At 36.0% G+C, this 13629-nt stretch overlaps 1 protein-coding gene across 1 annotated transcript in view; it reads left to right on the forward strand.

Annotated features, from left to right (window-relative positions):
* MRC1 (mannose receptor C-type 1) overlaps nt 1-8866 on the forward strand; it is a 96027-nt gene extending 87161 nt beyond the window's left edge. Inside the window, exons 27-30 of the mRNA XM_027121983.1 lie at nt 4585-4698; nt 5225-5389; nt 6793-6834; nt 7945-8866. Coding sequence (XP_026977784.1) covers nt 4585-4698; nt 5225-5389; nt 6793-6834; nt 7945-8195 — 572 coding nt within the window. The 3' untranslated portion in view covers nt 8196-8866. The remainder of the gene's footprint in view (nt 1-4584; nt 4699-5224; nt 5390-6792; nt 6835-7944) is intronic.
* Nucleotides 8867-13629: the final 4763 nt, after the last annotated feature.

Here is a 13629-nt window from a genome sequence, read left to right on the forward strand (position 1 = left end):
ATGTTTATGTTTTTGAATCTCAAATGTGTGTTTTGTAGATAAAATATAGTTGTATTATTTTAAAATTTATTTTTATTTTTTATTCATTTTGCCAATCTCTGTCTTTTGATTGGAGTACTTAATCCATTTACATTTAATGTAATTACTGATAAGGTAGGATTAAATCTGCCCTTTAATTTATTTTATATTTGTCTTATGTATTTTGGTTCCTCTATTTATCCATTTCTACCCTCTTTAACATTAAATAGATAATCTCTAGTGTACCATTTTAATTTCCTTGTTATATTTTTTACTATGTGTTGTTTAGTTATTTTCTTAGTGGTTGCCCTGGGGATGATAAATAACATCTTAATATGCAACAATCTAGTTCAAATCAATATAAATTTAATTTCAATAGAGTACAAAATTTTGCTCTTATATAGCCCCTTTCCCTCTACAGTCCTTTGTGTTATTATTATCATATAAATACATCTTTATACACTGTATGCCCATCAGCACAGATTTATAATTATTGTTTTATGCAGTTGTCCTTAAATCATATAAGATTAAACAAAAGTATAAACAAAAAATAAATTCGTACTGTCTTTTGTTTTTACCTATGTAGTTTCCTTTACTGGTGGTCTTTATTTCTTCATGTGGATTTAAGTTGTTGTCAACTATCTTTTTATTTTGGCCTGAAGGATTTTCTTTAGTATTTCTTGTAGAGTAGATCTGCTAGTGACAAATTCTCTCCATTTTTGTTTATCTAAGAATGTCTTTAAAGAAGATGTGGCACATATATACAATGGAATATTACTCAGCCATAAAAAGGAAAGAAATTGAGTTATTTGTAGTGAGTTGGATGGACCTAGAATCTGTCCTACAGAGTGAAGTAAGTCAGAAAGAGAAAAACAAATACCGTATGCTAACACATATATATGGAATTTTAAAAAGCAGTGCTGATAAACCTAGTGGCAGGGCAGGAATAAAGATGCAGATGTAGAGAACGGACTTGAGGGAATGGGGAGGAGGGGAAGCAGGAATGAAGTGAGAGAGTAGCATGGACATATATACACTACCAAATATAAAATGGAAGGCTAGTGGGAAGCTGCCGCATAGCACAGGATGATCAGCTCGGTGCTTTGTGACGACCTAGAGGAATGGGATAGGGAGGGTGGGAGGGAGGCTCAAGAGAGAGGGGATATGGGGATATATGTATACATATGGCTGATTCACTTTGTTGTACAGCAGAAACGAACACAACATTGTAAAGCATTTATACCCCAATAAAGATGTTAAAAATAAAAAAGAATGTCAACTTTTCCTTTATTTTTGAAGGACAGTTTTGCTGGACAGAAAATTGTTGGTCAACAGTCATTTTCTTTCAGCCTTTTGAATATTTTATCCTACTGCCTCTGGTCTCTGGGGTTTCTGATGAGAAAGCAGTGTTACTTATATCGAGAATCTCTTGGACATGATGAATCACTTCTCTCTTATTACTTTTGAGATTCTCTATCTTTGATTTGATTATGATGTGGAGCTTCTCGAGATTATCTTACTTGGATGTTGTTGAGCTTCCCGCATGTTTACATTAATGTTTTTCATCAACATTGGGAAGCTATTGGCCATTATTTCTTCAAGTATTCTTTCTGCCTCTTTATCTCATTCCTCTCCTAGGACTACCATTATGTGTATCTTGATTTGACTGGTGATGTTCCAAATATCTTTGAGACTCTGTAAATTTTTCTTCTTTTTTTCCCTCATTATTCAGACTGGATAATCTGAAGTTTGTTGATTATTTCTTTTGCTTAGTCAAACTCACTGTTAGGCCTCTCCAGTGAAGTTTTCCTTTCAATTATTATACTTTTTAACTCCAGAATTTTATTTCTTAAAAAACAATTTCTACCTTTTTATTAATAGTCTCTATTTGGTGAGCAATTGTCTCATACTTTCTTTTAGTTCTTTAGACATTTTTTCCTCTAGTTCTTTAAACATCTTTAAAATAGCTGATTTAAAAAGTCTTTGTCCAGTAAGTCAGAGGTGTGGCTGTTTCAGGAACAGTTTGTATTGACTGCTTCTTTTGCTGGTATGGGTCATATTTCCGTGTTTCTTTACATTTCTTATAATTTTTTGTTGAAAAATGACTATTTAACTCTGGAAATAAGTTTATTTCCACTCCACAAGGTTTTTTGTTGCTGTTTGTTGTTATTTGCTTGTTCAGTAACTTTCCCTCATGAATTCTGTAAAGTTTTGTATTCTTTTTCAAGTGCGGTTACTGAAGTCTCTTGCCTACTTAGTTTAGTGGTCAGCTAATGATTGGGAACGTATTTCCTTAGTGCCTAGAACCAGAAGGTTCCCCAGGTTTTACTGAAGGGCTCGGTCTGAAGACATGCCTTCAACACTCATATAGGCAGTTAAAAACTCTGCCTTAGCCTTCACTTCCTGCTTGTGCAGACCCTCAGGGTCAGCCAGAGGTGAGAGCGTAGGGACTTTTCAGATCTTTCACGGGCATGCACATAGTCCTGGGCGTGTACACACCCCAATGTGTGTCTGTGGCCTTCTAGGCTCCCAGGAATAGGTCAATGCTTCTTAAAGCTCCCTATGGACATTTTACTCCATAGTTTTTCCTTTTAGTTTTTTGGTTACCTTGTTGTTAACCTAAAATTGTTTCCCACACTGCTTCAGGCAGCTGTGATATTAGGTACTTGCCACTGTTAGTTTTTGACAAATACCCCCAAGGAAAAGGCTGTTTACATTGGATGAGCTCTGAGTCAGGTCAAATCAAGGCAAGTGAGGTTTTCCAGGGAAATGTCAGAGAGATCAAATAATGGAAATTCTTTGAGAATGTGACTTATAAAGAACCCCAATCCCATTCTGACTTTCCCAGTGTCTTCCTGGCTTCTGGTTTTCACTGTGATTTTGAGGCCGTTGGTTTTTAACGCAGTCACAGAGCTAGGGATAAAGCTATGGGATTAGGACAAGTTAAAACACCATGTAGCTTATTTTCTTACTGCGAGTCAAGCGTTTTCTTGAATAAATGCTTCCTGGATTGTTACAAGCTGCTGGTTAACTTTCAGGGTTCTGAAAAAGTTGATTTTGAAAAATTTGTTAGTGTTCTTATTGCTTTTGTAGAGGAGAGGAATTTCAGGGGTACTTACTCTGCCAGTCCTTATGATGTCACTTGAAACCTGCTTTCTCTTAATTAAAAAAATGTTTTTCTTTCATGTTGCTGAATATTTTTTTTAAAAAATCTTGCAGTGAATGTGTAGAAACTTCGTTTTCAACTTTAGATAACTATATTTTCCTATTAATGAATGATTCACATTCATCAAAATATGTCACAAATATATTGAAATGGCTATTGTCTGTGAAATATGTTTAATAATGGATTATGAAATTATGCAATGAAAACAGTCATCAAGAGAATAATCCAGGACCCAGTAACGTGGGGTGCAAGCATATGGTTAAGTATAGGTCCTCAAGGTCCAGATGCCTGGATCATGCCATGACTTTGCCCTCCTCTATCATTAGGATCTTGGTAAATTACTTACCCTCTGGACTTTAGGTTCCTTATCTGTAAAATGGAGTAACAGTAGTACTAATTTAATAAGATTGTTGTAAAATTTTAGTGACATCGTGCTTATAAAGCCCAAAGCAAAATGTCTGGCATAAACTGCTTAAATTATATTTTAAGTTGTTATTATTTAAAATTCTGTAATTTAACTATAAAATACAGTGCTGGCTCTGAATCAATCTTTGACTGGGTTGTCAATGCCATAGTCATCTAAGCAGTCTTTCTGTTTCCTCTCTCCTTTTTGTGCAGCTGGATTAATACTCCCAGAGTGCATTGCATCATTCTGCTGCCTGAAAAAAAACTGTTTTTTAATCACCACATTACCCTAAATACCAGTCTCCTACCATCTGCAGTGAGACCTAACCCAAGTCTTTTTTCACCCATTGACCAGATTCATCCAGCCAAACTGAACTATCTATTAACACTATTCATTTACCCCAATAATTGCCTTATCTATCTATCTACCTACCTACCTACCTATCTATTTCAAATCCTGTTACTAAAAACCAAATATGGAGAATTCCATGCATCTGTGAGCTATCTCTGTTCATGAAGAAGCTCTATGCTTCCCTTTCTCTTCATCTTTTCTCTTATTCTTCCTCTTCCTGGAATTATTTTCTATCCTTTCTACTTGAAATATTATGCTCCCTAGTATCTTAAATTCTGTCTCCTCCATGCTCCCTTTTAGTTTCTTCCCCTAAAACAAATATTCTCCTAATACATTTCTTTGTACTCTCAACTCATTACTACCCACTGAACCATAACCTTCTTAAACATTCTATGTCTTACTCATCATTGTATATCCTGCAGTGAGTCGTTAAGTGCTTGTACACAAATGATGCTTAAAAAAATAATATTTTCAGAATGGAAACAAATTCTTAGAAGCCAAATGGCCACTCTTTGAAATTCTTCTCCTTAAGTGGAGATAGTGGGATGATTTTTATTGCTCTTAATATCAATACTATCATGATAAAAATATTTTCAACTACTTAAATATACTGCCATCATATTTACCCTTTTGTGCTCTGCAGGTTCCTCTCTGGTTACCATTGAAAGTGCTGCTGAATCGAGTTTCCTGTCATATCGAGTTGAGCCACTTCAAAGCAAAGCCAACTTTTGGATAGGATTGTATAGAAACGTTGAAGGTAATCTTTGCACCATGATTACTGAATCACAAACATTTCAAAATGTTGTAGGTAAAACAAGTTTTCAGTCCTAGAAAGTCTTGCCTTAAGTAATGATTAATTTGTGAAGAGTTTGAAAATTCAAACTCATATTTTCATTTGAGGTAAGAAGTGAAAATTTAAATGACTCACATATTAGACTATCTTGAAAGTTGCTAATTAAAGAATATCTACTGTAGCTAAGTTAAAGAAGTTTTAAAAAATATTTTCTATCTCTTGCCAGGAAAAAAACAATTAGGGGAGGATAAGTTTACATATTTATACTAATTAGGAATAAATTTTCAACTAAAACTACATGAGAAACACATTCTCAGTTTCCCTGTAACAACTAGTTACTATTTTCTTGCCTGTGAAAAGTTTGGTTGTAAAACAGCTGTTGATTGCAGTATAAAATAACATGTTTAGAAATTTTACATGAATAAGTTGAATTTATTTTAAGGCAAGTTATTTTTAACTTCTATTTTTATTGGCTTTCTCTGATAATCAGGAATGTGGCTATGGATAAACAACAACCCACTCTCTTTTGTCAACTGGAAGACAGGAGATCCCTCTGGAGAAAGAAATGATTGTGTCGCTTTGTATGCATCTTCTGGATTTTGGAGTAATATTCACTGTTCTTCCTACAAAGGATACATTTGTAAAAGACCAAAATGTAAGTTAGAATTTGTCCTATGGTATGTGTGTTTCCAGGCTCCCATCTCTTTCACATATTGATATCAGGTGTGTAATTATCAATATAATGCGATTACAGGTTCCTTGAAACCTCTCCCTGGTTTTTTTTTTTTTTTTTTTTTTGTGGTACGCAGACCTCTCACTGTTGTGGCCTCTCCCGTTGCGGAGCACAGGCTCCGGACGCGCAGGCTCAGCGGCCATGGCTCACGGGCCCAGCTGCTCTGCGGCATGTGGGATCTTCCCGGACCGGGGCACGAACCCGTGTCCCCTGCATTGGCAGGTGGACTCTCAACCACTGCGCCACCAGGGAAGTCCATCTCCCTCTTTATAAGTGAGAAATCCAATCTGCCGTGGTGATCAGTTGCTGTCTGCAGTTTTGAGTGAGCACAAAACACTCTCTTTCTGCTTAACTGACATAATGATTTTGGTATATCAATACATTTATAATGGGATATCCATGCATATGGATTTGCAAAGTTGTGAGCAGTTAGGAGAGCCAGGCCTATGGCGTGCGAGAAGAATGGGTGAAATACTTACCCTGGCCAAACCAAAGTGGACGGTGAGGAGGAATGAGAATTTATTAAGGAATAAATCATGTAACACCAATTAAGTGTCCTTTGGAGAGTGAATGACAGACCATGTCAGGACAGGGGCTGGGGGAATTAATAATATTATATGCCCATGCTGTGATACTCTCTGGACTTCCATAATGTTTTATGCTATTCTACTTCATGTAATATCTTTCCCAAGAGACAAAATTATAAATTAGATAAGAGATTTAAATAAATGAGTTGGATAAATTAACACTCCATCCCCAGTAGATTTTTATTTTATTTTAGAATTGCGTAGTTCTTCATTCTTTGAAAGCTCTTTTCTAAGATACCACACCCTTTGGTGCAGTGTTGGAATCTTATTTTATTTTTCATTCAAATGCCTTGTAGTACCTTATGCTTCAGTGAGCCATTTTCAGAACTGCTAGCCTAGGATACATTATTTATGGGTAGATTGGGTATATTTTGAGGGTGAGTATCAGTGGCTCAAATGCAACCGGGGAGATCATATTTTCAGATCTTCCAATGTATTCAAACTCATCATGCAGCTATAGGATGCTGTTATAGGATGGATAGATAGATCAATCTGTATAAATATGCAGATTTTATCTATCAATCAATCATCCATCTATCTATCTATCTACCTATCTATCATCTATTTATTGTCTGTCTATATCATATATCACCATCAATCCAACACGGATGGTTTGATGTATTGGTAAACCAAATAATGCTCACTATCTACATGCAACTATTATGGGTTTTTAATAAGTATTTAATTATTTTCTTATTTTACAAACAGTATTTAATTATTTTCTTATTTTACAAACAGTTGTTGATGCTGAACCTACTCATACATTAATTACAACAAAAGGTAAGACCATTTTGAAATTTTAATTTCCCTATTAGTAATATATCAATCAAATTTGTTTGTTTTAAAAACCACAGTAATCCCTTCCTATCCGCCCTGCACTCTCAGTCGCATTTCTTGAGCTATACTAGCCTTTGTCATTATGACATCGACCTTCCTTAAGTGATGCCCTAGGAGAGCAGGCCTTGGCGTCAGGTGGGTGTTTTTATCGTAGATCTTACTGAGGACATTGATCGCTCTGTTACCAAGGGTTGCCCTATGAGAACCCACCGAGGACATTTCTCTTAGAAATCCCTGTGATTTTTTTCTTTTCTTTTTTTTTTTAAGCAATGTTTTAAGTTTTGATTTTATGGACAGCTTGAATAAGGAACTGATCCTCTTTCACTCATGTTGTTTGCTATAAATCTCAAAGTGAGATTTATAGCTTGCCTGAAGCCCCCTTATTAACTTCGTAAGTGCTGTCTGTGAACTAATACTCATGTGTTCAGATTTCCATCACTCACTTTCTTTTTTCCCCGAATTATTTTGAAACAGGTGTAAATATTTTAAAATGATAAAATGTTGCCCCGTGGCCGTAACTTTTGCAGTTTGAGGCGCAACTGTAAAACTCGCACAACTTTCTTGCTGTTTCACAATTTCGTAGATGGAAGATTCATTCCCACTGTAGATCTCAGCAACCTCAGCAAACTTTTTTTCTTTCCTTATTAAGTTGAGAACTTTTACCTTTTCACTTAAAGGAAGCACCTTATGGCTTCTCTTAGGCATATTGGAGTTGCCAGCATCACTACTCTTGGGCTTTGGGGCCATTATTAAATAAAATAAGGGTCACAGGAACACACACACACAAAATAAATAAAATAAAATATTATACCAGTTCAGGGCTACGTAGATACATGAAATATTCTTGCAACTGCATAATCATCTTAACATGTAAAATAATCTTCTGTATCACATGGACTTCTGTTTTCATGTCCTGCATTCTGTTTGGCAAATGTCACTGGAAAGAAAATTTGTGAATTTTAGTCTTCCTAAGAAGAAAGTTGTATTGTTTCCATAGCATTCTACTCTCTGCCTCCCCTTAACTCATTTCCTAACATGTTTATTTATTTACAGCTGACCCAAGGAAGATGGGCCCTTCCAAACCATCTTCCAACGTGGCAGGAGTGGTAGTCATAGTGGTCCTCCTGATTATAACGGGTGCTGGCTTCGCTGCGTATTTCTTTTATAAGAAAAGACGTGTGCCTTTCCCTCGAGAGGACACTTTTGAGAACACTCTCTATTTTAATAGTGGATCGAGTCCAGGAACTAGTGATACAAAAGATCTCATGGGCAACATTGAACAGAATGAACACGCAGTCATCTAGAATCACGGTGTGATTTAGGTATATTTGAATTTCATAAGATTATAACTAAAATGGTAAAGTCTTTCATTCAATGTGATTATTTCCTTTCAAATTAGTGCTGTATTACACTGGTCTGTCCTTTTCCTTTGCCTCATGGAAAAAATAACTGTTTATTTTCTAGCCTGGCAAGATATTTTCACAAAAAAAGGATAACGACATTGACTACTATGTTTAAAAAGATCTTAGGTGAATATACAGCACTGGTGTGTAGCTAGTGTCAACTGCATACAGATTACAAGAACCCCAGAAACAACCAGCTAAGCTTCTTGAAATCGTTTAAGGAGCTCCCAAAGAACTGTTACCCATTGAATAGTTATTCGGTAATTAGATGAGCATTTTAAAAGCCAAGTACAAATAACCTCGGGTGACACAAAAATTTAGTCACTTTTTTTCTTATACCCATCTTGATTTTTACCCCAATGATTTAGAATTATATTTTTACATGTGCAGAAAGAATAGGGCAGCTGAGAATCTTGTTTGCCCCAAGCAGGATTTTCCAGGCTGAATATTGCAAATGTGTTCTTTGTCCTGTTTTATGTATATCAAGAATGCAAAGATGTGAAATAAAAATATAAATTTGCATAACTGGATGTATTTAGATAATGTGAAATAGACATCAAAAACAAGGTCTAGGGCTTCCCTGGTGGCGCAGTGGTTGAGAGTCCGCCTGCCGATGCAGGGGACACGGGTTCGTGCCCCGGTCCGGGAAGATCCCACATGCCGCGGAGCGGCTGGGCCCGTGAGCCATGGTCGCTGAGCCTGCGCATCCAGAGCCTGTGCTCCGCAACGGGAGAGGCCACAACAGTGAGAGGCCCGCGTACCGCAAAAAAAAAAAAAAACAAGGTCTATTTTTAATGGATTTGTATTTTGGTGATCTTGGTAAGTGTAAATTTTCTTTTAACTGAGATTTATTTATCCGTTTACTTTACACTTCACTGTACTCTGAAAATAAATGATATTATTAGTAGAGGAATTCTTTAAACTCTTCATCTGTTTGGAAAAAAAAAAGATTGTTAAAACACTGTGCATAAAATGAATTTTTTACTGTAATGACTTGGCCAGTTTCCCTGGATCTTTCCCCTGTAACACTGACTTATTTCAGAATTCAACAATCAAAGGCGCTGTTATTGGGAATTAGGTCTTTAATATCATTTTCTCACTTTAACAATTCCTTTTTGCTTAAAAAGTTTTGCCTTAGATAAAGCTTTATGTACATTGTGAAATACATTGGAGGTGTCACATCTTGCAGGGTACCACGCTCCCAGCTCATTCTTGCCTTTTCCAAGGGGTTGCTCACGGGCAGAAATTCCTTACCTGAGGTCCCTAAACAGGACTCCTTAGATGGCATTAAGGGGTCTATGAAGGCCCCCCAAATTGTATGCAAAATCTCTATTTGTGTTTATGCCTTTTTTTTTTCTGGGAAGAAAATAGCTAGATTTTCAAGAGAGTCTGTAATTCAAAAAGGACTACGTAGTGTACTGTGTACACAGGAGGTAAGGTGAGGTTTGCAATACCCCACCTTAGATAGGTGACAGGTACAAAGAAACAGGATGAGAGAGGTGGGCAATTGTGGGAAAGCTTGCTGAGAACAAGCAACTCTCATGCTTCAGACAATAGAAAACCAATTGCTTTTATTTTCCTGGTAAGAACACAACATATTCCATTAGAGGAAGTTCCAGTGGAAACAATGGCTATGGTGTCAAAGGAGCATGTGGTTAATTATACTGAAAAAAATCTTCATATATACATATTTTTTTCTTTTAAGATACAAGAGAAAGATGTGAAAGAGGAGTGTATGAGTGGGCACGATTTACAAATTCTTTACACAAGTCATTTTCATCATAACTCAGAGCTGCGTTTTTGCAGAAAATATTTTGGACTTCAAACAACATATATCTCAGACTTAAATGTCTTATCCTTTCAAGAAACTGTATTCGGCAGGGTGCTGAGTTTTATGCTTCACACCCTCACATTATCCACTCAAACATACAATCAAATAGATAAGTCACCTGTATCTATATATGTACCCAAATTAAGTAGTAACATATTAATAAGCATTTTTTTTGCAGGGGGGGAAGTTTTATAAAGCAGAGAAGAGCAGTTTTTGTTTTGTTTGCTTTTTTGCATTTCTTTTTGGTTTTGGTTGTTGTAGTTGATTTGTTTTTGTTTCTGTTTAAATAAATTTATTTATTTTATTTATTTATTTTTGGCTGCATTGGGTCTTCATTGCTGCACTCAGGCTTTCTCCAGTTGCGGCGAGCGGGGGCTACTCTTTCATTATGGTGCACGGGCTTCTCCTTGCAGTGGCTTCTCTTGTTGTGGAGCATGGGCTCTAGGTGCGCAGGCTTCAGTAGTTGTGGCACATGGGCTCAGTAGTTGTGGCTCACGAGCTTAGTTGCTTCGCAGCATGTGGGGTCTTCCTGGACCAGGGCTCGAACGTGTGTCCCCTGCATTGGCAGGCGGATTCTTCACCACTGCGCCACCAGGGAAGCCCCTGTTTTTGTTTTTTAACTGGAAATTCTTTCTGGGGATTAAATGTTTAAGTGCTCTCCTCAGTGGCTTTGCACTTGTTTTCATCAGAATTCCGCAGCCAGAAGATTCTTAAGGATATTTTTTTCCCAGGTGAACTCAAAACAATGTGAATAGTCTGTAACTTGAACTCTAAAATTAAAGATGATATCTTGAGAGACTGGTAATATCTTGCTTCATCCATTTTCAGTGTTCACTCAGCCATCTGTTTGTACATTTACCCATTAGTTCAGGAAATATTCCATGAGCACCTAATACATATGCCAGGCATTGAGCTAGGTCCTGGAGATTCAAATATGGGTGAGAAGCATTGCTTGTCCACAAGAACTGCACAGTCTAGTGGACATCCAGACACAAAAGATCATTTTGGGGGAAATTTTTGTTGATATATACTTGATGTACACTATTATATAAATTATAGGTGTTCAATATAGTGATTCACAATTTTTAAAAATTATACTCCATTTATAGTTATAAAATGTTGGCTATATTCCCAATGTTGTACAGTATATCCCCATAGCTTATTTTATACCTAACTGTTTGTACCTCTTAATCCCCTACCCTTATATTGCCCCCCAGCCTGTAACCACTAGTTTGTTCTCGATATCTGTGAGTCTGCTTCTTTTTTGTTATGTTCACTAGTTTGTTGTATATTTTAGATTCCACTGGTAAGTAATACCATACAGTGTTTTTCTTTCTCTGTCTGACTTATTACTTAGAATAATGCCCTCCAAGTCCATCTGTGTTGTTGCAGATGGCAAAATTTCATTCTTTTTTATGGCTGAATAATATTCCATTGTGTATATATACCATATCTTCTTTATGAATTCATCTGTCGACAGGCACTTAGGTTGCTTCTGTATCTTGGCAATTGTAAATAATGGTGGTTTGAACATTGGGGTGCAGGTATCTTTTAGAATTAGTGTTTTCTCTCTTTTTTGGGATATATACCCAGGAGTGGAATTGCTGGGTCTTATGGTAGTTCTATTTCAGTTTTTTGAGAAACCTCCATACTGTTTTCCACACTGGCTGCACCAGTTTACATTCCTGACAACAGTGTGTAAGGATTCCCTTTTCTCCACATCCTCTCCAGCGTTTGCAATTTGTGTTCTTTTTGATGGTGGCCATTCTGACAGGTGTGAGGTGATAGCTCATTGTGGTTTTGATTTGCATTTCCCTGATGATTAGCAACACTGAACATCTTTTCATACGCCTGTTGGCCATCTGTATTTCCTCTTTGGAAAAATGTCTATTCAGGCCTTTTGCCCATTTTTTAAAATCAGGTTGTTTGTTTTTTTGATGTTGAATTATATGAACTTCCAAAACCTCATTTTTAACGTAATGGAATCTTTAAAGACACTACCTCTGAATTCAGTCACATTCTGAGGTTCTATGTGTTAGAGCTTCAACATATGAATTTGGCGGGGGACACAGTTCAGCCCATAACATACTTCTATAATGCTTTTTTTTTGATTGTCCCTTGTATTTGTAGGGTTCTCCAGAGAAGTGGAACCAAAGGGCTCTATACATCTATCCATCAGTTATCTGTGTCTATCTGTCATCTATCTATCATCTATCTATCTATCTATCATCTATCATATTTTAATCTACTTACCTACATACTCTATAGATTTATTTAAAGAACTGGCTCATGCAACTTGGAGCTTGGTAAGTCCCAGATATACAGGAGAGGTCGGCAGGCTGAAGACCCAGGGAAGAGTTACAGCTTGAGCCCAAAGGCAGTCTGGTAGCAGAATTCTTCTGGCTCTCTGTTCTCTTCAGGCCTTCAGCTGATTAGATGAGGCTTATCCACACTGTGGAGGGTAATCTGCTTTACTAAAAGTCCACCAGGGCCCAGCCAAGGGGACACATAAAATTAACCATCACACCACTTTATATGGCAATGGTTTTGTCATTTTTTTTTATAAAGGGAAAAGAAAGATGATGCAGTCTTTAGTACAATTGATCAGAATTTTTAAAAATCTTTGATAGTTTAGAAAAGGTTCTTTTAACCATACAACTTGCTATTGATAACATGATATAAATTTTTAGGATTATGGTCAAATATAGGAACATTTCTATTAAATTTCATTCATATACATATTCATATTCTAATATTTCTAAATATTCATATGCTAAATTTCAGGGCACTCATTTTGAGTCTTTTTTTTCTTTTTTGTGCGATAAGTAATCTCAAATACCTTTGAATTTGATGATACTCACTAATCAGTTTGTTGATATTGTTTTTCTAATGGCATATTTTGATTGTTTTGGTGAGGTTGGTATTTTGTGTCAAATCAGTAAAAATTGAAATCTTTTTCTAATATGTTCATATGATTCACTTTTCTTCATTCCCTTCATTAACTAAGTTGACATAAAACCTATGAGTCTCTTCCCTACTTCAACTTGAAATTTAGCTCTTCCTTCCTTTTGGAGTTATCTGAAAATTCTCTTGTTCTTGTTTCTATCCTGATCTCAGAATAATTTCTATCGGTTTTGTGGCTAGGTTTTTGCTTTATTTCATATTACCTTTAACTTACTTGCATTTTCTCCTAATTATTTAATAAATAAATTTTAAAATGAAAAAATAAAGTATATTTTCTATACATCCAAATCTGCAGTCTGCCAGTATCTATGGAAGAATTTGCTGTTTCATTGAAATGTTCCAAAAATGTTTTCCTAGTTACATATTCCAAGTCGTATATTTGGTAAAGCTCCAATATCACAGTCCTATCAAAAAAGAAAATAAGTGTAGTTCTTTTATCATTGTATATACTATGTTACTTAGATCTTCCATTTTGACTAGGCATTGATGATAACTGAAATTTCTACTTACATTTTTACACTCTGGAAATTGAAAGAATTT

This window comes from Aethalodelphis obliquidens, unplaced genomic scaffold (assembly GCF_003676395.1).
Source record: "Aethalodelphis obliquidens isolate GAN/ISIS:26980383/991018 unplaced genomic scaffold, ASM367639v1 scaffold23, whole genome shotgun sequence".
Classification (NCBI taxonomy): Eukaryota; Metazoa; Chordata; class Mammalia; order Artiodactyla; family Delphinidae; genus Aethalodelphis; species Aethalodelphis obliquidens.